The sequence below is a fragment of the Trichechus manatus genome, unplaced genomic scaffold (genome assembly GCF_000243295.1).
Source record: "Trichechus manatus latirostris isolate Lorelei unplaced genomic scaffold, TriManLat1.0 scaffold00194, whole genome shotgun sequence".
Taxonomy (NCBI): Eukaryota; Metazoa; Chordata; class Mammalia; order Sirenia; family Trichechidae; genus Trichechus; species Trichechus manatus.
In genome coordinates, this window is record NW_004444130.1 from 1,913,147 (window position 1) to 1,938,325 (window position 25,179).

General features: G+C 42.8%; 1 protein-coding gene across 1 annotated transcript in view; it reads left to right on the plus strand.

Annotated features, from left to right (window-relative positions):
- HYDIN (HYDIN axonemal central pair apparatus protein) overlaps positions 1–25,179 on the plus strand; it is a 359,230-nt gene that overhangs the window by 304,445 nt on the left and 29,606 nt on the right. Inside the window, exons 57-69 of the mRNA XM_004387835.2 lie at positions 3,604–3,808; positions 4,560–4,795; positions 7,270–7,421; positions 7,526–7,715; positions 9,504–9,606; positions 9,837–10,124; positions 11,962–12,104; positions 14,328–14,546; positions 18,178–18,338; positions 20,699–20,796; positions 21,577–21,784; positions 22,983–23,195; positions 23,668–23,806. Coding sequence (XP_004387892.1) covers positions 3,604–3,808; positions 4,560–4,795; positions 7,270–7,421; positions 7,526–7,715; positions 9,504–9,606; positions 9,837–10,124; positions 11,962–12,104; positions 14,328–14,546; positions 18,178–18,338; positions 20,699–20,796; positions 21,577–21,784; positions 22,983–23,195; positions 23,668–23,806 — 2,355 coding nt within the window. The remainder of the gene's footprint in view (positions 1–3,603; positions 3,809–4,559; positions 4,796–7,269; positions 7,422–7,525; positions 7,716–9,503; positions 9,607–9,836; positions 10,125–11,961; positions 12,105–14,327; positions 14,547–18,177; positions 18,339–20,698; positions 20,797–21,576; positions 21,785–22,982; positions 23,196–23,667; positions 23,807–25,179) is intronic.

Genomic DNA, 25,179 nt, shown 5'->3' on the forward strand with positions numbered 1-25,179 from the left:
GATCATAATAAATTATGGATAACATTGTGAATAATTGGAATTCCAGAACACTTAATTGTGCTCATGAGGAACCTGTACATAGACCAAGAGGCAGTCGTTCAAACAGAACAAGGGGATACTGAGTGGTTTAAAGTCAAGAAAGGTGTCCATCAGGGTTGTATCCTTTCACCATACTTATTCAATCTGTATGCTGACCAAATAATCCCAGAAGCTGGACTATATGAAGAAGAGTGGGGTATCAGAATTGGAGGAACACTCATTAACAACCTGTAATATGCAGATGACACAACTTGCTTGCTGAAAGTGAAGAGGACTTGATCTTACTGATGAAGATCAAAGACTACAGCCTTCAATAAGGATTAAACCTGAAAATAAAGAAAACAAAAATCCTGACAACTGTAGCAATTAGCAGTATCATGATAAACAGAGAAAATATTGACATTGTCAAGGATTTCATTTTACTTGGATCTGCAGTCAATGCCCGTGGAAGCAGCAGTCGAGAAATCAAATGACATATGACATTGGGCAAATCTGTTGGTGCAGGACTGGGCAGTGTTTCGTTCTGTTGTACATAGGGTCTGTATGAGTCAGAACTGACTCAATGGCACCTAACAACAACAACAGGAAGTTGGCAGTATTGCTTTAGTGCCTAATTGATGTTTGTGATTCTCTTAGCCTTTCCCTCATGGTTCCAAGATGGCTGCTTCAGCTCTAGGCACCACATCTGCATTGAAGGCAGAAATAGGTAGAAGTAGGTACTCTGCACGTTGTGGACAACAATAATTATTGATTGAATTGGATTGAGTTTTCTCATATTAGTTTTTATCTCTTTTTAGATAGCTTCCTCTTCTTTTCAACAGATGACTTCTATTTAATTAACATACATAATTTTATACATATATATATATATATTTGCCTTCTTCACCTGCTGTATCTTCTCAGCCTTCAGTGAAACAGCCTCTCTCCAACACCCTACCTTTCAGTTCCAATGACTTTTTCCTCTCCTCTACCTTGGGTACTCTTTCCTGTGGTCATACCCTGAACCTTGTATCACAGGAAACTGAAGAGCTTCTGAAGTCTTAATTTCCCAGATCCCTCGCTCTGACCACCACATCAATTTCTCCCAGCTCACTAGCTCAAGTCCACCCATTTCAGCTGTTCTTTGCTCCTTTGAGACAACACCCTATCATTTTCTTACTATGCACCAACCTCCTCCTTGCTTCACTCTATCCTTGTCCATCCTGGATTCAGTGGACCACCTTTAGAATCACTCCCTCGCAGACACTTGGAACTCTCTTTCTCCTTTCTCTCTCTCCCTTGTTCTGGCCCAGGAAAAAAAAACCTTATCTGGACCCATCCTACCATACATCTGCAGTCAGGTATTGAGTGTGGCTGATGGATTCTACTTTGAATTCATGATCACAAGCCTCACTCAAATGGGCCCTCAGCACTCCCCTGCAGGCCACACCATGTCTTTCTCAAGGCTCACTTTCTCACTCCCTCGGTGACTCTGCCACACTGTTTTTCCTCCCCTCAAGTCCATAAGCCTTCCTCTCCACCCCATCTTACTCCCCACTAATCATTGATGAGGACCCTGCATACCACAAAGCAAACTTTCTGAAACATGAGTTTACACCATGTCACTTTCCTGCTTAAAAATGTTCAGTGGCTTCTCATAAAATAAAGCCCAGCTCCTCCCTGGGACCTACAGGGCTCTGCATATACTGGCCCTTACCTCCCTCTCTAGTCAAGTCTGGAGCCTCCATCTCCCTCGTACTCACCCCATGTTGCCCTCTGGTCCTCTTGTAGTTCCTCAAATAGGCTAAGCTATTTCTTGCCTCAAGCCCTTTGCACATGCTGTTCCCTTTGTCTTTAATGTTCTTCCTATACACACTCCCCCACATCCTCTGCTTTTGCTTAGCTGGCTTCCTCTCATCATTCAAATCTCAGCTTAAATATCACCTCCTTGGAGTGGTTTCCCTGATCACATTGTCACTCTCTGTTATCTTCTATTTTAACTCCCTTTTATTTCCTCTGTAGCCTTCTTCCCAGTGTTTTGATAAGTATTTGCTCATTTCCTTTCTGTCTGCCATCTGCACTGGAGGGCAAACAGTATGAGGTCAGGGCAAATTCCTGGCTGGAATTACCAGTGCCTCCACTACCCATCTGTCAGTTTGTTGTACTGTGGTGGCTTGCATGTTACCATGATGCCGGAAGCTGTGCCACCAGCATTTCACATACCAGCAGGTCATCCATGGTGGACAGGTTTCAGTGGAGTTTCCAGACTAAGACAGACTAGGAAGAAGGGCCTGGTGATCTACTTCTGAAAATTAGCCGATGTAAACCCTATGGACCGCAACAGAATATTGTCCGATATAGTGCCAGAAGGTGAGCCGCCTAGATTGAAAGACGTTCAAAATACACAACAGACACAACAATGGACTCAAGCATACTAATGATCATGCAAATGGTGTGGGACCAGACAGTGTTTTGTTTTGCTGTATGTGTTGTTGCCTTGAGTCAGAGCCAACGCGACAGCAACTAACCACAACAAACCAGTGCCTAGTACAGTTCCTGACACATAGTAGGTGTCCACTAAATACTGACTGAATTAGGTCAGGAACAGCCTCCTGTGCACTGTGCAGTTGCACACTGCTCAGCACTAGGACACCTGTGTAAAGAGCGCCTGCTAGAGGTGTGCTTTGCACCAGCCTGCTCAGCCACCTACATCAGTGTGATAAGAATTTAGGGAAGTTCCTGAATCCAAAGTCCGTGTCTGAGCATTGTCAGAATCAATCACTTCTTAATACAGTATTACATAGTACCTGCTTAAAGGGATTTAGGAGGGGGGAAAGGCCAGTGGGGAGAGTGCATCTCTGTGGGGAAGAAGAGCAGGAGTTGGTTGGAACTAGGTCCCCACCCACTACGCGGCAGCTTCCAAGGATGGTCGAGCAGGTGCCCCAGAGAAGGACGTCCTACATCAGACTGCTTCTCAGCAGCCTTCTCACACTGGGCGAGGGCAAAACCAGAGGAATGCATGCTGATGTTCCATTTTTTTAACACTAATTTTGTTTCAGATGCTATGCCAAGTGCTTTACACACATTCTCTCATTTAAGCCTCCAGGTATCTCAAGTTAGGGCCTTTAGCCCCATTTTATGGATAAATGAACTGAGACTTAGGGAAGTAATTTGTCCAAGGTCAAACAGTTAGTACATAGAAGGTCTGGGATTCAAATCCAGGCCTAACTGACTCAAAAGTCCATAATCTTAAACGTTATTCCATTCTTCCCACCCTCCGCTGGGAGATTCCTACTGGATGAGTTTATATGAGGCAGAGAATATCTGTTCCCTTAAACCCCCCACTCCATCATGATCGGTCAGAGTGAAGTGAATATAAAGAAGCACTGAGGGAGCCCATCCATGAAGACCCCCAGCCATCGCTGGGAGTCACCCTGGCCCTCCTCCTTCCAGGCTAAGAGAGTTCCTGTGGGGAGGGGCCTCCACCTGTCCCTCTCGACACCATCTCATGGCTCTGGGGTGGGTCTCAGACTCTATCATCCACTTCGCCTCCAGCCTTCCACCTCTCCCACCCTTATCCTGCAGGCTCGCTTCACCCATGGAATGTTCACTGTGTACCCTGGTTTTGGTTCCATTCCTTCCGGAGGACAGCAGGTCATCACTGTCGACTGTGTGGCTGACCCTGTAGGAAGGTGCGAGGAGTTTATAGCCATCGACATCTCCGACCGAGACCCTAGAGACCAGCCTGCTGGTATTCCTTATACGCTGTTGGCCGAAGCCTGTATGCCAGGTACTGGGCACGCGGCACCCCTTAAAGGAGGTACATTTTTATACTACCCCTCCCCCAGGCAAATCTCTCCAGTGGTATCTAGCAGATGGGCATGGCTGCTTTCTTTGGGACCTTTGGCCTTAGAGTCTTCAGCCATATTTGTCACTAAAGACAAGGCATACACACCTAGACAAGGACATGCAGCTTTAAACTCCTAGCCCTCCTGGCTTAGGTCCTGTGTCCTCAGATAAGTAGTGTTATCTGGGAATCATGGTGAGATGGTATGTGGCATAGGACCCAGGAACACGGAATTCTGCTCAAGTCCACAGGCCACTCCTGTGGGCAACATACGTGCAGAGAACAATGGTCAGTAGCTGAGCACACTCTAACTTTTCATTAGGCTCAGCTCTAAGCCCGAGTGAGAGCTGAGATGAAGCACAGAGAGAACGCCTCTTGCTTTGGCTATAGGCATCCTGCAGCCTTGAACCAAAGTAGGCCCAATGCCTCCTTCCCTCCCAAGCCCACCCCAGATCTCACATCATACCCCTCCTCGTTGGAAGGAAAAGGTTATTGGAAATATGGCAACCAACAAGAACAATACAAAAGAGGGAGAGAAGATAGAATTGTCCCATCACTCACCCCCACTTGTGTTATCCCCCTACCTCTCCTCTATGATTCTGTGTTGTCAGAATTCAAACCTCCAAATTAGGAATCACAGAGCCAGGAATCTGGCAGTCAGGCACCTGCTCACCTTCTTCCCTCCATTCCCTAGCTTTCGTGACAGACAACAATGCCTTGATATTTGAGGAGCACCAGATCTGCTCCAGCCCCAACCTGTACCACATCCTGCAGACCACAGAGAGTAGGGGGCTGTTCGTGGAGGATGAGAACAAGTTCATCTTCTGCAATGTCCTGGTGGGCCATCAGGCCAAGGCCCGGTTCAAAATCAGCAATGTGGGAAAGATTGCCTGTGATGTGAACATTGTGGTTAAGCCTGTCTCCAATAAGGTAAGATGCTCCAGATGGCCAGTGCCTACCTTGGATGGCATACAGCCAGGGAAAGAGCCCTTGGAAACCCCTGCTCTGAAGCCTCTATACATAAGTGGAAATTATCTGGCTCCCAGGCCCTGCTGGAAGCTACGTGAGGTAACCAGGCAGTTTCCCCTAGACCAAGGGCCATACATTTGTCCCATTGGTATCTCATCTGGGTACCTCTGTGATAAGCTAGCAGCTCCTTTATCTACCAAGCCCTCACTGTGTGCCTAGAATAGACAGAGCATTGTGAAGAGACCCACAGATCTCTCCAAAAGTGTCTGGCAGATGTGGCTGGGTTAGCCACATCACCATGATATATTTAAATGTGGGTTTCTTTTCATTTATCCTTCTTAGAATTCACTAGACTTCTTGATTCGGCAGATTGAGGTCTTAAATCAATTTTGGAAAATTTCTAGATATGTCTTCAAAGGTTTTACCAGTTTCAGACAGGCCTGCATATTCTTCGAGTATAGGAGATGGTGGGGGGTGGCAAACTATAAGGATGAGGTAAAATAGTGAACATTTATTGAGTGCCTCCTGTGTGCCAGGCACTGTGCTAAATGATTTACATTTATTATTTTCATTTAACCCTCATAACTCTTTCAGAACTTATGTGTTATTGTTGTAGTTGCCAGAGTTTATATTATTATCCCCATTTTATAGTTAATGAGACTCAGAAAGGCTAAGTTCTTCCTTTAGGTCCCCAGAGCCCAGGGATGGGAGTGAGGTTTGAAGCCAAGCTTCATCCACGTAAAAGGTAAATAGCAAGTGTCCATCTCAGGGTCTGCCTGACCCAAAACTGCCTTGGCCCTGAGTCAAACCATACTGACATCCTTTTTCTTCACAATGGAATAGAAAATTCAGGATACTGAGAGAGAGGGCTTAGTCGACGGGTTTCCCTTACTCACCCTTAGTTTCCAAACGTGTTGCAATTACTAGTCTTATGTCAGCTGCCTCCAGCTGTCTGCCCAAAGAAGGAATCTCATGCCCCAGAGCTGGCATTGCTCACGGGGTGATGGCAGTGGGGAGGTCACACAGGCGTTGACCTCAACCTACAGCTGAGTATAGGTGCATTCCTAGGTGACTCTCACTGGGGAGAGGTAGGGATGGGGGCACTATCTAACTCCTTTTATGACCCTATTACTCTCTGACTTCATCTGGGACACTGAGAGGCAGGCTTCTTTCTATTCCGTACCAGAAACATAAAAAAGAGATCAAACCTGATTTCTAAACAAAAAGTGATTTTTAAGGGGATTTGCAGACATTATATGTTCTCCTCCCTAATTTGAAGACTTAAAGGTTATCCCTTGAAAAGAGCAAAGAAACCTTAGTGCTCTCAGCCTAAGAACAAGAGGTAATAGTCTTGAATCCACTTGCTTCCCATGAGAACAAAAAAATCATTTCGAGGCTGTGCCAGGGGTCTGAGCCCCATGTTGTGGATTGTGTCTACAGTCTCCCAAAATGCTGCCACAAGAAGGGAACAGATAAAGTGCTGTGGGAGGTTGTTCTAGCCAAGGCTGTTGGAGTTGCAAGAAGCAGAAACCCATTCAGGTGAGCCCAAACAAAGCAAAGTTTACAGCAATGAATCAGAGATCTCAGACACACCATGTAGCCAGACCTCTTTGGAACTGAAACTGTCACCTGAAATGCAGCCTTCAGAAGACCAGAAGATACTCCATCCACCCTTCATGGGCCACGTGTGTTCTCTCACTCGTGGTGTCTCTGCTTCTCTCTGTGCGTTTGCTCCGTTCTCTAGCCTGGCTTCCTCATCATGCATATGGTTCATGCTTCAACCTCAGCTCTACATCAGCAACCACTGATCTCTGGGCAGCTCAATTTAGTTGAGATAGATGAAGATAGATATATAAAGAGAGAAAGAGAGAGAGAGAGATTGGCTTTGTTCACCTATTTGAATCAATGGTCATGGGCTTACCTTGCTTACCAGATCATCTGTAGCAAACAATCTCACATTTTTCACCACATCAAAGATTCTGCTTCTAGGTATGGCTGGCGTCTATCTCTCTCCCAACCCCACAGCATCTCCCTACAGAATCAAAGCCTCTTTTCAAATTTACAATCCCTGACAAGGGCGGATGACCCAGTAAGCAAGGTAAGCACGGGCTTACTTGTGCTTACTTACTAATCTGTAATAAACAATTTCACTACAGATGATCTGGTAAGCAAGGTCTAAGTACTGTGCTTACTTTACCTACTGGATAATCCACCCCCGCTCGTGGGTCTAGCCAAGTTCAGCCAGTTATTACTCAAGGTTGGGTCCCAGAGTATCTAGGCTACTCCTTCCAGAAGCCATGACTACGCAGGCAATGGAATGTCTGCCACAAAGCTCAGAGGAGGGGAGTTCACAACAGAGGCAGTAGAGATGAGCAGAAAGCCCTGTGTAAAAGCAAAGCAGCTAACACACCCTGGTCCTTGCTCACCCTCCCCAGGCCATTGCCCGCATCACCGACATCTTTGAAGTGGAACCCAACAAGATGTGTATTGCCAGTCGCTCGCATGCCTTTGCCACGGTGTCCTTTACCCCGCAGACCATGCAGACCTATCAGTGTATCTTTGAGGCAGCACTGGATGGCTTGCCCAGGTACCAACTCCCTCTCCTGCAGCGAGACTGCAGGCCACACCCTCTATGGAATGCCAGTCCTGCCAGGCCAGGCTGACAGGCCTTGATCTTACTGTTCCCTGCAGCAACCTGGCCAAGAACCGAAGCCTTGTGTTTGATATCATGGGAGAGGGGAACCTCCCTCGAGTGATCGTTGTACGGCCAGTTCTCTATAACCAACTTGGAAACCCCTTTCTCCTCTTTAAGAGGCTTTTGCTTGGTCATTCAGAGAAACTTCCTCTCATCCTCAAGAACAATGGCACCATCCCAGCCCAGGTAATACTGGAGGGTGAAGCATGGGGTGGGAAGGGAGCAAAATCATTCAGTAGTTAAACTTCTTACACGGATGTCTCTCCCATCCCTAATATAGCATCCTCTTTGATGGTCTTATACATTAACCTGAGTGTAAGACATGGGACATGCAGAGGGGAATCAGACATGGTCTCTGTCCTCAAGGAATGTAGGAAAGCAGACTACACAGTATACCAGTAACTGCTGTGCAAGGCAGTGTGCAATGGTATACACCAAGTTGAGTAGGACTATGGGTATTCTCAGCTTAGTCATTGTTTGTTTTGTTTCATTTTTTTTTTCATTTTCTTTCTGTCATGAACATTTCTTTTGTCATAAGAAAAACATAGTGAAAAAAACCTCATGGTGGAGGGAGGGTGGAAATGCAGCATCTAAAGGGACTTTCGTTCTACAATTATGTTTTAATTTTATTTTAAAAAGTGATACGTTTTGTAAGTGTTATACAAAGAACTGTAGGACTTTTGAAAAGGACATACGTCTATCTAGGGGACTGAGGGAAAATTCACTGAAGTAATGACATTTGAGCTGGGCATTGAAGGATAGCTGGTTCTCTGTCTTCGCCTGGGATGCAGTCTCTGCCATACCCACTTGATTAAAAACTGTGATGCTTTCAAGATTTTTTATATATTTAATCTAGCTTTTTTTTTCTTCTCTTGAGTTCAAGTTACTTAGTTTTCCATTATTCTGCGATGCTTTCATTATTGTGGCTTTATAAAATGTTATAGCGTTTAGTTCAGTGAATTCCTGCCTACCTCCTCCCTCTTTTTAAAAAAAAAAAAAATTTTCTTAACAATTTTTGACTATTTAGTCTCTAAAATGAACATTGGAATCATTTTATAATGTTCCTCAAGAAAATACTATTGGGAAGCCTATGAATTATTTGTGAAGAATTTCTACTTTAGAGTATCTAGGCCCTCCACCAGGAGCAATATTTCGGATTCTAACCCATTTATTTACATCTTCTGTTATGTCAATTTTTTTGTCATGTAATTTCTCCACGTAGTTTCTTTTATTAAGGTTTTTTCTAAATAGTTAATGCCTTTTTATCTCATAAGGTTCCTTTGTGATGTCATTATTTCTTCCTTATTCCTCATCCCTCACCTTTATATTATTCAATTTTGTTCATGATGGTGCCAGCATTTCTATCATCTAAAAATATCTGCTGATTTCTCATACCTAAAGTCAGATAAATAGCTTTAATCTTATCTTCCTTACAGTGATCTGGGAACCACTCCTTTTCTCCAAGTTGGTCAGATGCACATTTTGGTTTTCTTCTTATCTTGATAGTATGCTCAGTGTTATGCTATCGGACAAGTAATGCTTGGTACCCAGGAGATATTGGCTTTCACTGGGTTTTAGGAACTCACATTCATGCAAGTCCTCATAGAATTATGAGTATTCCTTTCTATTTTATTAGCCTAGCGTATATTTTACAACTGCCTCTGTCAATAACAGAGGCCTTGGCAACCCCATTTTGACACTATTTATCTGTATGACCTAGAAAGTCACATTTACTCTCTGGGTCTCAGGTTCCTCACCTGGATAACAAGGGCTGACCTGACTAAATTTTCTTCTGTCCTCTTCAGGTCTAATATTTATTCTATCTCTCTCTTAATAAGAAACTTTGAAAAGTGAGCATTAGCCATGATAATTTTTTTGGGTACTGCCCCAAACACAGTGCAACATCTCACCCCAGACTGAAAACCCATGAGCAGCCTGTAAGCCTAACGCTCAATCCTCCTTTCCTTCTGCCAGCTGCATGTTGACCTTCGGGACCAACTAGGAGTCTTCTCCCTGAAAGGAAGACCCACTACCTCCTATATCTACATTGTAGAAGAAAACAAACCAAATGAAAAAGGTAAGTGGAGAGGGGCTACCTTCTGGAGGATAGTGTGGATCTCAGTTGCTGTTTTTGTTAAGGGATTGGTTATGACCCCATCCAGAGTAGGATGCCCACTCTTGTCACCAGTGGCCTCTCTAGCTGAGGCTCATTCCCATGTGAGGGGTGCTTTCCTTTGAGTCAGGCCTTTAATGAGGCATCTTTCTTTAACCTGGTTCTAAATCGTATCTTTTCTCTTTTCTTTGCAGCAAAGAAAGCTCACACAGCTTCCCTCATTGTTTCTCCTGGAGAGACAGCTGAATTTGATGTACTTTTCCACTCCCAGAAAGTTGGGAGAATGGCAGGCACCATCCGTTTGTCAGTGGTCGACAATCAATATGAGGAGACCATCATCCACATGGTGGGAGAGGGCTATGAAGACGACATCACCCTGGACAATGTCCACGGGCTGGTGGCTTCCAACAGCCAGGAGGCTTCAGATATCTCCGATATCACAGAGGTCTCCGAGGAAAACATTATGGAAGACGTGGTAGCAGGTGGGAGAAGCAGCAGTGAGGTGTCAACAACTGTTGGCTCTTGGGTCATTTCAAAAGGAGAGTGAAGTTTAATAGCAGATTGGCTGGCTTCCTGGGAATTTAGGGATGAATATCCTCTTCATCACTGTATGCTCTGTAGTGCCTGACACAGTCACTGCATTCATTCACCCATTTATTCATGTGCTCAATAAACACTTTTTGAGCACTCATTGTGCATGTGCCCTGGAGTTGCAAAGACTAATAAGAAACAGTCTCTGCCCTTAAGGAGCTTATAGCTTAATAAACTAAACCAAACCAAGCCCATTGCCATCGAGTTGATTCCAACTCATAGAGACCCTATTGGACAGAGTAGAACTGCCCCATAGGATTTCCAAGAAGCAGCTAGTGGATTCGAACTGCCGACTTTTTGGTTAGCAGCCAAATGCTTAACCATTGTGCCACCAGGACCCCTATAGTTTAATAGGTATTACAATTCCAGTTCAGCTAATAAGTGAATGAATACCTCTTTGTAGTTTTTCCAGGCTAAAGCCTTTATCTGTCTGCTCATCTGAACCATGTCTCCTAGATATTCTAAGAGAATTGATGGGCTTGCTTCATTAGAGGGGTAGGTTTGTGCACCCTCTGCAGCAGCATCCTCTACAGCCTCACTACACAAGGTGCCGTCTGAGAGCCTACAGTATCTGCATCACCTGGTAGCTTGTTAAAAAACAAAAACCAAACCCAGTGCTGTCAAGTCGATTCCGACTCATGGCGGCCCCACAGGACAGGGTAGAGCTGCCCCATAGGGTTTCCAAGGCTGTAATCTTAACGGAAGCAGACTGCCACATCTTTCTCCCACAGAGTGGCTGGTGGGTTCAAACTGCGACCTTTCAATTAGCAGCCAAGCGCTTAACCACTGTGCCACCAGGGCTCCTTGGGAGCTTGTTAGAAGTGGGACTTTTAGGCCCCACCTCAAACCTACTGAATCAGAGTCTGCATTTTAACAAGGTCCCCAGGTGATCCATGGGCATATTAAAGCTTAAGAAGTGCTGTTCTACCACAGCTTCACTTGGTTGACTGTATTCCTTGGGATTGGAAAAAAATTTACTTCATTATTAGTGAAAAACATTTGTTAAGCACCCTAATTGTGTGGCTGATTGTTGTGTAGTGAGTTATAAACACAGTCCAAAAGTTTTTCTATGAGCTTAATCACAGTCCTGGAGTGTAGCATTAGATAGCACACAACAAGGATTACACTTAATGCTTCTTATGTATTTAGTATTTCACCCCTGTTTCCTACTACAGGGTGACATCTCTCTTGTCAGTGGCCTCACAGGAGTCAGCAGTGAAGCCTAGTTCAGAAATCGAGTTTCATACCTGTAATAGGGTTGCCACATTTAGCAGATAAGAATAAATTTGAATTTCAGATAAACAGTGAATACATTTTTAGTATAAGTGTGTCCCATGCGATATCTGATATTCAGATGTAACTGGGCCTCCTGTATTTTTATCTGGCCACCCTAACCCTGCATAGCATTGTCTCACCAAACAAATGGAGTTGGAGGTGTATGTCTTCTCTTGTACAAATGGAGGTGAGGGCCAAGGTAGATCAGTGAATGGATGGATAGATGGATGGATGGATGGATGGATAGATGGATGGATTAATAGGTAGGTAGATTCCCCTGGGGTGGGAGCATAATCTTGGCTGTTCACAAATTTCAGTTTTCAAATGCAACAATCCAAGGAGGGAGGGATTCATGAGGATAAGGCACAATCTATCATGTACTGCCTCCTAAGGGAGGAGAGCCCTAGGAGGAGACCAGGGAGGACTCACTGGCCTTCTGCTTCTGTCCCCTAGCTGCTCTGGTGGACCACATCCACTTTGGGGACTGCCACATTGGCAACAGCTATACCGTGAGCTTCACAATCACTAACCACAGTCAAGTGAATGCGATACGGTTTGAATGGCCTGTTTTAGCTACACTTTCTTTCTCCCCACAGGTAAGTAAAAGCCATTCACTGTTTTCTGGACTCCCTTAGGCCTGAGCCAACCCTGATTTGATTGCAAACTTGTTCCCATGGATGCAGGGTCTGCTTCCCCAGGCTGGGAGACAACCTAGAAACCATCCCTCACTCAGACCTGGTGCTGGAGAACACTGTTCATGTCCCCTTGGTCTAAGAGGGGAAGAGGAGAGAATGAAGTCTGCCAAGACTGTTGCTAGGCTGATGTTGAGGAATTCCAGGAAGGCTTATATGGATAAATACAGGTCCCAGTCTTCCTATCCCAGAATGTAATCCTGTGTTCCCCTAGGTGTACGTTCTTTAGAATATTAGTCCTGCAAAAGTAGTTAACCAAAAGCTAAAAGATGGATGGTAGGTTCTGTGGATAACTGAGGTTCAGAAAATGTTGCAAGTTACATCGTTCTCTTAGAGGTTCTCAGTGCTCTTGAACATATTAAAACCTAGTCAACTTGCTTATACCTGGGATTTTCCAAATTTATTATTACCTCCAGAGCGCCTTTTTCTAACTCCTTCTTTGAGCATCTTACAGCCCACATTTTATGAATTGCTCACTGAAGCTCCACTTTGAACAAGACCCAGGACAACATTGTAGCTGATTGTACCCCCTGGTCATAAATTGCTTTTTGCAGACAGTTTACTTTTGATTTCCCAGGATGCTAGTATTCACTGCCTCCTGCTTGACTTACAGGAGTCACCAAGTCTGCTCAACCGTAGAACTCCAGGGGAGGAGTACAGAGGGTTGAGGACTCTGCTTTTTCACCTTTAAATCTTTGGGTGCTGTCAGGAAGAAGTTTTGCTTCCTGGAGGGATGTAAAGTTCATTTTAATCCTCCTGACAGATTCCATATCTAATAGTAGTTACTGTGAATTGAGTGCTTACTACATGCCAGAGGTAGTTTAAGACCTTTACATGGATTAATTCATTTAATCCTCACAACAACCCTGTACGGTAATACTATTATTATCTGCATTTTACAGATGAAGAAACAGACACAGGATAATCTAATAGGGTAATCTAGTTTTGAGCATTATCTTTGTTAGCAAAGTGTTAATCAGAGAAGCTTAAGCTTCTTAAGGTCCATTTACACATCCCTGTACATACACACACATACCTGCGTACGTATACACACATGCACACGCGTGCATTCATGGCCTTGGCAAATGCTAGGCATTATTCTCCCCTCACTTTTCAGAGGGGGAAGAGTTGTTTGTTTTTTTTTTAACTGTCAGTAGCATGATAGGACTTTGATATATATATGGTGTATATGTGGGTATATGTATGTATGTGTGTTTTATATGCTAAATCAATATTTACCATATTAGAAATAAAACTGAGAATGTTTAAAAGTATGTATTTGTTTATTTAAAAGCACAATAATAAACCCATTACTTGTTAATATAAATACCATATTTTTATGAAAATGGCTGTATTTTCCAAAACAAAACAAAAATTCTAGTAAGAAGAATGGCATTATTTTACATTTTTGCAAATCTCTTTAATGGCTGACTTAATGGAAGGCAGCTCGATTCTCATCTCTGCTTCTGATGCAGTAGCATATGTCATGTAGCCTCTGGAAAGTTCCACTGTATACTTATGAGAAAATGAGAGTGAAAAAGTCAAATAACATCTTTGTATTATTATAAAAATAATTCTGACCTTATGAGCCCCCTGAAAAGGTCTTGGAGATCCCAAGAATCCCCAGACCACACCTTGAGAACCACTGGTATACTGCATTCATCCGTCCATAATTTGTATAGATCATATCGGTTAAGAAGTACGAAGTGGTTAAGAGTGTAGCATCTGGAGCCATGCTGCCTGAATGTCCCCTAGCTCTTCCAATACTAATGGTATAATCTAGAGCAGGTTACTCAATCTCTGGGTCCAGTTTCCTTGTCTGTAAAATGGGGGTAATATCTGTACATATCGCATAGAGTTGTTGCGGAGATTCACAGCATTGTATAAAGGTTTAGAATAGTGCCTGACATGAGTAACAGTTTGATAAATGTTAGTTGCTGTTATCATGATTGTACTTCTATCTAGGAGCGTCTTGAATATATTTTAGTCAATCTACACATACAGCCTCGAATGATATATTTTTGCCAAGACTTTTGACTTTCACTAGTTCTCTAGACTGTCACCACCAGATAGCAAGAGTTTTCAAGATTGAATTCCCCAAAATACTAATACCAGGCTCTTTCTCAGATGGGACACCTCCACCCTGGATGTGCCAAGGACATAGTGGTGACCCTGAAGTCGGACTTGCCCATCACCCTGAAGAAGATGAGGGTCAAGTGCAAGCTCTCCAAGATAGTATTTCAGCTCCCTGCAGACCAGGTCCCCGACTGGGATGACCGCATGCGCACAGTCAAGTGGGTGGACATGTTGAGGAACATGCCCGGGACTTTCACCACGAAAAGAAAAGTGAGTAGGGACATCAAGCACAAATCTGACCAGGCTTCTGTGCTTGAGTGCCCACTGCTTTCAGGTTCAATTTCTCATCATTTCCTTCTTTTATGGGAAAAAGAAAAAGCTCCCATTCTACTTTACCTTGATTTTAAGTAACAAACGGAACCTCCAAGCTTGCTACCTGTCATTCATACCACATGTACCAAAAGTACCACACATCTTCATTGGTAGAGCTTGCCCAAGTCTTGATATTTGGTTGAGCAAGTCCCCCCGCCCCGCCCCCGCCACCTGGTTCTTCTTCAAGAATGCCCTGGCTAGTCTCTGAGTCGTTTCCTTTTCCCTCAGGTGCCCAGAATTGGACTAATTGTAATCTTTGGTCCTTGACAGGATCTCATTTTTGGTCCATGGATGCCCCTCTTTTATTTATTCCTTGGTTACTTTCTTTTTAGTGATATAATAAACAAAGACAAACCCATACCCAACACAGGAAGTAGAACACTGACTACCTGTGTGGTTTTCACCTACTCCATCCCCCTGCCTCCCCCCTAGTGGTAATCACTATCATAAATTTTGTCTTTCTCATTCCTTTGTTTGTTTTTTTAACCTACGCGTTCTAAGAAGGTATGTCACTTAGTTGTAGCTGTTTTTAACTTGATTTTAAAAAAGGTTATTGCATGTGATCATCCATATTGTTCATATGACAGTAGTTCATCCATTTTCCCTGCTATATAAAATTCTATTATTATCTAACCATTCTCCTTTTGAAAATTATTTTGAGTTTTGCTATTATAGGCAGTGCTGCTATGAGCATTCTTGTTCAAGTCACGTGGTGTTCATTTGCAAGAGTTTATATTCCTAGAAGTACGATTGATGAACGTAAATATGAATGTTCAGCTTTTCAAGATAATGCCCAAGTGTTTTCCAAAGTGGCTGTACCAATTTAAACTACTACTAACAAAGAGATTTTATTGATCCACATCCCCTCCAACACTTTGCAATAGTCACAATTCTTGATTTTCATCATTTGAATGGATGCAAGACGGTATCTCATTATGGGGCTAATTTGATTTCTCTGACTACTAATAAGATTGAACATTACTTCGTGTAGTTATTGACCATGCAAGTTATCTCTTCTGTGAATTCCTTTTCATGCCTTTTGCTCATATGTCAGTTATGATGGTTGTCCTTTGTACAAGCTATTTTATTTTTGATAAAGCCTTCTTTTGTATTATTTTTCTGTAAATAATCATCACCCAGTTTATACCTTATCTTTTCATCTTCTTTAATGTTTCTTTTGATGAACAAAGGTGTTCTTTATTTTAATATAGTCAAATTTATCAATCTTGTGTATTTATCACTTTTTCTGTCTTGTTTTTAAAAGCCGTCTTTATCCGAACAGAAAGCTACTCACCTATTAAAAAAAAAGTTTTAAGAGCTGCGCTTTTGGTATTTAAGCCCTTGACCTGTCTGGATTTTATGTATGGTGTGAGGCAAGGATCCAATTTTATTTTTTTCCATCCAGATAACTAATCTTTCCAGCTCCCTTTTTTTATTATCACTTCTGTTTCCTAGTGACCTGCCATGACTCCATTGTCATATCTATATTTTATATATACCTAGGCTGTGTCTGGAGCCCTGGTGGCGCAGTGGTTAAGAGCTTGGCTGCTAACCAAAAGGTCAGCAGTTCAAATCTATCAGCTGCTCCTTGGAAACCTTATGGGGCAGTTCTACTCTGTTCTATAGGGTCTGTATGAGTCAGAATCGACCGAACAGCAACAGGTTTGAGGCTGTGTCTGGTCTCTCTATTCTATCTCACTGTCAAATTTGTCTAACTCTGTGCTAATTGTATACTCTCCTCATTTCTATAGCTTCATAACCAGCTTTGATATCTGAAAGGTAAGTCCCTCCTCCATATTATTTTCTTCAGAAGTATCCTGGTCATTATTGGCCCTTTAGTTTTCCATATAGTTCTGGCATCTGTTTACCAAGTATTATGAAAAACCCAGATGTAAACCTGATTGGAATTGGTTTGTATCTATAGGTCAGTTCAGGAAGAACTGACTTTTTTTTTTTTTTCTTTTTTGAATGAGCAACTATTTTTAATTGTATGCTAATTACATTAGGGAAGTCCAGGGGTAAGTATATATCTAAGGTTGTTGTTAGCTGCCTTCGAGTTGGCTGCTGACTCATGGCAACCACATGCATAACAGAATGAAACGCTGCCCAGTCCTGTGCCATCCCCATGATTGGTTGTGGATCCACAAGAGTTTTCACTGGATGATTTTTGGAAGTAGCTCTCCAGGCCTTTCTTCCTAGTCTGTCTTAGCCTGGAAGTTCCCCTGAAACCTGTTCAGCATTGTAGCAACATGCAAGCCTCCACTGACAGATGTATGAAGGTTCCAATTTCTCCACATCCTCGCCAGCACTTCTTATTTTCATTTTTTTTATAATAGCCATTCTAATGGAGATGAAGTGATACTTCATTGTGATTTTGATTTGCATTTCCTTAATGACTAATGATGTTGAGCATATTTTCATGTGCTTATTGGCCATTTGTATATCTTCTATTTTTTCCTAAATTTTATTTATTTTGTTCTTGTTGAGAATATACACAGCAGAACATACACCAATTCAACAGTTTCTACACGTATCATTTAGTGACATTGATTACAGTCTTCAAGTTGTGCAACCATTCTCACCCTCCTTTTCTCAGTTGTTCCTCCCTCATTGACATAAACTTGCTGCCCCCTAATCCTTCAATTTGCTGTTGTCAATCTGATCCCATATAGATAGTTCTTATAAGGGCATAATGGTCAAGGCAGACATTTTTTACTAGTTAAGCTAAACTAGTATTTGGTTTTAAGAAGACTTCAGGGAATATTTTTTGTTTAAAGTTTGAAGATAATCTCAGGGCAATAGTTTCAGGGGTTCATCCACCCACTGTGGCTCCAGAAGGTCTGGAGTTGACGGAATTGACATTTTTATAATATTAATTTGTCTTTTCTATTAACAAGTTTTATTTCTACATTTAGTTAGTTTTTTGTTTGTTTGTTTGTTTAGATCTCTTTACTACTGTTCAGTTTCTTTAATAGTTACAGGACATTTCAGGGTTTTTATTTCTCCTTGAGTCAACTTTATAAAATTATTTTTTCTAGGAATTTGTCCTTCAACAAGTTTTCATAAAATTATTCATAATGTTTTATTTTCATCTTTTTAAATCTGTACAGTCTTTGGTTATATCCACCTTCTTATTCCTGATATTGATTATTTGTATTTTCTCTTTTTTTCTTGCTAAGTCTCACCAAAGGTTTTTATTTTTTTCAGATAAATCACTTTTGGCTTTGTTGTGTGGGGTTTGTTTTCTATGTCATTAATTTCTGTTTCTATCTTTATGATTTCCTTTCTTCTACCTTTTTTAGAGTCCATCTGATTCCAAAACTTATGCCAGTGCAGTCCTAATATTCCCAATAACTTGTTATTGAATTTCTTCCTTTTCCATTCTAGAAATAATTTAGGTTTGCCTTAATAACTTATTCTGGATTGGTTTTATTTGGCATGGATAGAATAAAGCACTGTGTTATCCCCTCATTATCCCTGTGAAGGGGCTGGCTCTGCATCACTGAGAACATGGCTGCCTTTGTTACAGGTGATAGAGACAGATCCTGAGCCTGCCCATACCATACTGGAAGAAAACTACCGAGAACTGCAGCTACAGATCAGTGCCAATGTGGATTTTGCTTCATACCGGTGCCAGACGAGTGATGTATGCTTTAAGGAAACACTGGTTTACCAGACCCGAGTGTTTGAGTGAGTCATCAAAAGCCTCAAAACACTTATTAGAAAAGCTCTTTTATTCCATCATTCGTTCACTCACTTATCAAACATTTATTCAGTTTCTATTTCAGTATATGCCAGGCATCATAGCATACTAAAGCACCCACCAGGGGATCTTTTTGGGTCCAATGAAACATCCAAACTTACAAAGCTATTGAAGACGACACTTGACATCAGGATATAGGCCATAAAACAAATCCCACCAGGGGGGTTACATTAGGCAGTCCTCTTCAGTGGGAATAACCCTTGGAGTAGTCCAGACAGCCCCCCAGGAACTATTCTCATTGCCACCCTCCCAGGAGACAGCTCAGACAATATCCACACTAGTGAGCATAAGGTCCACCTTGGTTTAGAAGCACCATGCCCAACAGAAGCCAACATTTCTCATAACCATCCCATAGACACATCTCTCAGGTACCCTGCCAGGGGCATGCCCAATTATAAGAGTCACTACACTACACTCAGAGAACCCCAAAGCTATGGCTTCCTTCCAAGTACTCATAGTTTCTTCCAGTCCAGATGTGATTTACCAATCAGGGGTCATTTTTACTATAAACAGTGTTGCTTAATAATACAGTTGACATTTCTCTTATATCAGGTTTCCAGAGGAACGGGACTAGGAAGTTGATTGAAGGTCAGATTTGTCTTTGAGAAGGAGAAAGGATTATGTTACCCCTTTACTCACACTCAGATGCAGGGATACAAAGATGTCATGAGCCCTGTCCTCCAAGAGTTCGTAGTCTGGGAACAAGGTTGGGGGGTGGGTAGAAATGGGTGAAATAATGGTTGTAGCATGGTGGTGTTCTATGCATATAACAAAAGAAAACCTAAAACAGACCAAGATACAGGAGAGACAGCATGTCGAGGAAAGGCTTTCTAGACAAGCTGGTGCCCAAGCTGAATTTTGGAGGACAAATAGGAGGTAACCAGATGAAGAAGTAAGAGAAACAGAAAGAGCTACATATACAAAGACAGATAGAGAGGAGGTCTGTAACTATTTTTTGAGAATTACAAACACAAAATAGTAAACCACTGATCTTTCTTTTTTGTAAAATTATCATTAGTTGTAAATCTTTTTAAGAGATTTTGCATTCGTTGAAAGCACTTTAAATGTCCTCTGTAAGTGTTATAGAACCAAAAGATGTAAGTCAGAAAGTATGATCTTCTACTGATGGACATTTTACTTAAGGGAGGGGTTGGCAAATTATGGCCCATAGGCCAAATTCAGCCAACCCCCTGTTTTTGTAAATAAAATTTTATTGGAACACAGCCATACCCATTTGTTTATGTATCATCTGTGGTTGCTTTCATGCTACAACAGCAAAATTAAGTAGTTGCTACAGAGACTGTATAGCCCACAAAGTCAAAAATATTTACTCTCTGGCCCTTCACAAAAACATTTGCCAACCCCTGGCTAACAAAGTACACTTTTTATGAAAAGTCCTCTGTGCCACTGAGATTTCTCCACATTATAAAATTTTTCTCTTCCCTAGGATAAAGATCAGTGCTCATAAATCCACACAATAATCACAAACCCCTGTGGTCAAAGCACTTGATTTCAGGCATACCTATGTGGTCTACCTGGATCGGACCATGGAACTCTAATCCCTACACCCCATTCTAGACCTACTCCTCACCAAACTCTCAACTGTTACTGCTCCCCTAAGACGAGAAGAGCATGTGCATATATTTCATTTTCTTGTACCAAGGCCTCATCCTCTTGCTGTGGTTGTGAGAGAAAAGGTTTCTTGCTCCCTGTTCTTGTCTTAGAGCAGGGAAGATGGAGGCAAAGAGAGGCTCAGCTGATTCAGAATTTGAGTTCAAAGCAACTAACATCCAAGTCTGTTTCTCAGCCAGGGGTAAAATGGCTTCTGATCACCAGGACATTGTTTCTGGTGGGAGGTAATTTCAGGAAGGGAGGGTCTTCCGAATTTGTACCTAAGGGAAACACTGTCATGTAAAATAGTTTTTGTTTCCTCTCTCAGGGAAGTTTTTCAGATGAACAGGCTGACTCCAGGACGACAGGGATTCACACTGAGGGCTCATTGCATAGTTTCATAGAGTACAGGGGTCACAAGATGATTTCAAGTGCTAAACACTGGGATATTTTTATATACAAATATATATATTTGTGTGTTTTAGAAGGTAGTATAACTAATATATCAAATGCATGCTTTCAGATAAAATTGCTTATAAACTTGCCTTTTAAAAATATTTAAGAAACAAAGCGACTGACTTAAAGAAAAAAAGTAAGTAACAGTATAGATGGTGTGCAGACAGGACAAAAATCACCTGCAGCATGTCTCTCAAGTCCATCCCTGATATATTTGCAGGCTTGATCTGATTAATTCAGGAAATGTGCAGCTGGAGTTCAGCTGGGTCTCAGAAGAGACTGGGAAGGCTGTCAGCTTTGCAATGCCAGAAAACCAAGGTAAATGCAATGACACATAAAACCAAGGGCTTGAACTGAGTCCCCGTTAGTAGAAGGACCTTGGTCATGAAGAAGCCAGTGCTGCTCAGATGGCCTCCTAAGTAACTCACAGAAAGCAGGGCCTCATGGTGTCTGCAAAGCCCAATGAGCCTAAGAGACTCCAGAACTAGCCTTGCCTTCCTGGAGCCTGGCCCTAGGTCCCCCACTAGGCCACTACTCTCTCTCACAGATAATAGGTCTTAACCTTCTGGGGGTTACAGACCCCTTGGAGAAGCAATGAAAGCTGTGAACCCTCTCCCCAAGGAAATACACCCACATCCAAGTTTGCAGTTACTATGCATGAAGCATTTAGTAGAGGGCTCAGCATTTGGTAGGCAAATATTCGTTATTATGATTACTACAATTTTGGAGATCCACAGACCTTTTGAACCTATCCAAGATTGTTAACCCCCACTGTAGAGCAATGATTCTCCAAAAACTATGTCCACAGCCTATTATTCTAAGACAGAAAATCCATCCACAGACACCTACTTAATCTGCCCCCTTGAGTCACAGGAAAAACAAAACAAAAGGAAACAAATTTGAAAACATTATGGAATTAACAGAAGTTTTTCAAGAATCATCTTTGAGAGATTTGAGCCAACTCCTTACCTGTCGTGCCCCAGGTTAAGTATACCTGCTACAAGAGGTGAGCCCACAGAGACCTGTGAGTGGGCTGCCTCCACTGCTCCCACAGGTCTCACTGCAAATGGGGAACATCTGCTCTCTGTCTGCCCCCAGGTTCCTCTAATAAGGATCAGCTTAGCCAGGGCACACTGCGCACGGGCAGCTCTCTGGATAGTGCCATGGAACACTGGAACGACAGCTTTCCGTCACCCTTCTGTGTGGATCCCCCCTCAGGCATTGTGCCTGTGGGGAAACATCAGAAGCTCAAAGTGAAATTTTCCCCATTGGAAGTTGGAGACTTTGAGAGTAACCTTTTCTGCCAGTAAGAAAACATGCTCCCCAGAACCTCCCATCTTTTCAGGGACAAAGTTCTGCAGTTCTTTTCTCCCCCTACTGTTCTTTCAATCCCTAACCCTTCCCCACACACACACACACAAAGACAGCCCAAAGTTTCACTTTTCCCTTTGGAAAGATATAAAGGGCCAGCCTTTGGAGAACAAGGAGACTTTGGTCTTTATTCTGTGCAACAACCTTCTCTAGACTTCTCCCTGCCCACCTCCCCCTTCCCGGACACACCAGATTACTCTGAGTAACAGGCAGAAAACCAGGTGGATTCTGCTCCTTGGGCAAGCATGGACTTGGAAAATCTTTCTTGTACCTTCTCTGAGACTCAATGTCCTCATATATAAAATGGAGATAACAATACCCATCTCGGAGAGTTATGGTGAGGATTAAATGAATTAAGTAAAGAGCTTAGAACAGTACCTGGCACACAGTAAGCACAGGAAGCATTAGGCAGTGGGAGAACAGGTACATAAATAAGTGAGGTTTACAAGATGCTCAGGCCCATTCAGACAAAAGCTAATCCAGTAACATTTAACAATAAGAGTAGTACTTGATGTAGTACTCATTCCCAGGAGGGCTCCAAGGAGAGCACCTACCCTACAGAGAAATTCTGTGAATGATGGTTAGAGTGGCAGAGACCTATGAGAGCCATCATAGCCTCTGGGAGTCCCACCAATCATACCACAGGAACCCCTCCCACACCTGAGCCATCCCAGCTGGGTCCTGGGGCCAGGAGTCTGCTTACATCCAGTTCATCTCCTCCAAGGAGCTCAGGATAATTTTTTACTATTTCTGGGCCAGTTTTCATATCCCACCAGATGCCTATGTGAGGTCCCAGAGGGTAAAACTCTGTGCTCATTTCACAGCAGGAAGATTTTCTCACCACTGAGGGAGGATGTAATTTGCAGTCATAGTCAGGGACACAAAAGGAACCATAATTCAGGTTCCCCATATTCAGTCCATGCATGCATTCATCCATTCAACATTTAATTAAAGAGCACTTTCTATGTACCATGCACTGTCCAAGGTGCTGAGGTCATGGTGTTGACCAAGAAAGACCCAACCTCTGCTCTCATGGAGCTCACATTCTGTGGCTGTAATATTCCTTTCCAACTAACTACAGAAGCAGCAACTGAGTGAGAAATAAATAAATAAAAATAACCTTCTCTTCTCAGGATTCCCAACCTGCCACCTGGAGAACAAGGCCCAGTCCTGGTAGTGAAAGGGCGAAGCTTCTTACCTGTCTGCCATTTTGACCTGAAAGACTCAGACTACATCAGCGGTCATCGGCGCAACCCAGAGCTCCGAGGACCTAGTGGTGGGGCTGTGGATCCGAACACCCGAGTGATTGAGTTCACCACTGTGGGCATAGGTGGGAAGAATCTCCGGTGAGTTGCTTAGATTTGCATTGGTTGGGTTCATATCAGTCAATCCTTCTAAAGAACTCAAAGGAAAACTTCAGATATGAAAGCTAGACTGATTTCCTAGAAGCAGGCTTGAGATCCTGGGGTTTGACCTGAATTTTAGAAATTTGGCTTTAGAGAACTGCTAAATTAAGGAAGCTGAACTGAGAGTGAAAATTTAGAAGCTATAAAAATACAATCTCTAAACACCACCTTGACCACAGAGGAGCATTGGAAAGGAAGTGCCCTTAGCATCATTGTTACTCCAAAGCCCAAAATCCCAGCCATACTTTGGATCCCCAGATGAGATGGAGTTTTCATTTCTACAGTAATAAAGAGCTCAGAACAGTTCTGACCCCCAGACAGTCCACTGCACTAGGACCAGCTTCTGAGAAAGTTTTCCTAATCCTCAACCCCTCTCTCACTCTCCACTGTCAATTCTTCCCTCCTTGGCCAGGACCTTCACAATAATGAACCCGACCAGTAGCACCTACTCCTTCTCTTGGATCTCTGATGAAGTTGAAAGTCTCCAGAACCCTCCAGCTTTCACATGCCTTACAGAGAAGGGCTTCATCCACCCTGAAAAGAAAGCTGAGGTGTGTACAACCACTCAACCCAGAGTTTAAATCATTCTGGCCCTCTCTGTGTAGCAAATGTGTCATAGACCATAGGCGGAGAACAGCCGAAGGGTGCTTCATCCAATTAGTATTTACTGAGTGACTACCATATGCATTAGGCAATCCTGATGAATAAGACAGACCAGAGCTTTCTCAGCTGGCCATGGAGAAACAAAAACCTCTAGTGTATACAGTTTAAAAAGTTGAAAATATTAAAGCAGGAAAGGGGAGCTAGACACCAATGCATGGAGACTCTAGAACACAGACAGCAGCATGAAGTAAAGAATTATTTTTGCCCAAGGAGCTGATAGCAGTGAAAAGAGACAGATGTGGTTTTACTTAGTCAGGCCAAAAGATAAAACAGAAAAGTGGTGTTGCTGTCCCATGACTTAGTTCTAAATGTTTACATAGTAATATTGGGTAGGGGGTCAAGCTTAAAGAAATATTAACTTGACGGCCAAAACAGATCTGTGGGCCCCATGTCTAATAAGTTCTACAGAGAATCTTGACTACAGATGTAAACCCACAAAACAGAAACTACAAAGCCAAATGCCTTCAGGAAGGTCATACAAATAAATGAAGCAAGTCAGAGGGACAATGACAGGGAATGCTGGACACCAGAACTCTTGGTGAAGCCATAGGACTTCTCTGCAGATGACCACCACGCAGGCACGCAGGCACACAGGCACAGATTACCAACTCTCCCAAACTTTGCAGGAGAAACCAAAATTCCAGATTTCTATGTGAATCTCCCCATTTTTACATGTTAGTAGATAATTCAATGTTTTATGAACAAAACATAGGTGTGGTTCTCTACTTGTTTTTGACTTCTGCATATTGTCAGTATGCAGGCCATCAGTTAAGCATGATAGGATACAGGGGCTGGGTACACTGCAGACACAGTCCTACTTGGATCTAGCCCCCTCCACAGCACAGAATATATCAAAGATGCTTTGTGATTCCAGGTGAGGCAAGTGGCAGAATCCATTCATCCAGGGTCATGCTGGTCTTTGGGTGATGGTAGCATCATTGAGGTAACACAAACCTCCAGAACACCCCTCCTACATCATCCCCTGAAGCTGACATGGACCATGCATTTTTACCTGTCTGGTCATTTCTATGGAGCCCTGGTGATGCAGTGGTTAAGGAGCTTGGCTGCTAACCAAAAGGTTGGCAGTTCTATCCACCAGCCACTCCTTGGAAACTCTGTGGGGCGGTTCTACTCTGTCCTGTAGGGTCGCTATGAGTCGGAATCGACTGGAAGGCCATGGGTTTGGTTCATTACTGGCTGAATGCCACTGATCTTCCAATCAGGTCTGATTGGTTGTATTTGTTCTTCCAGTCAAGTCTGA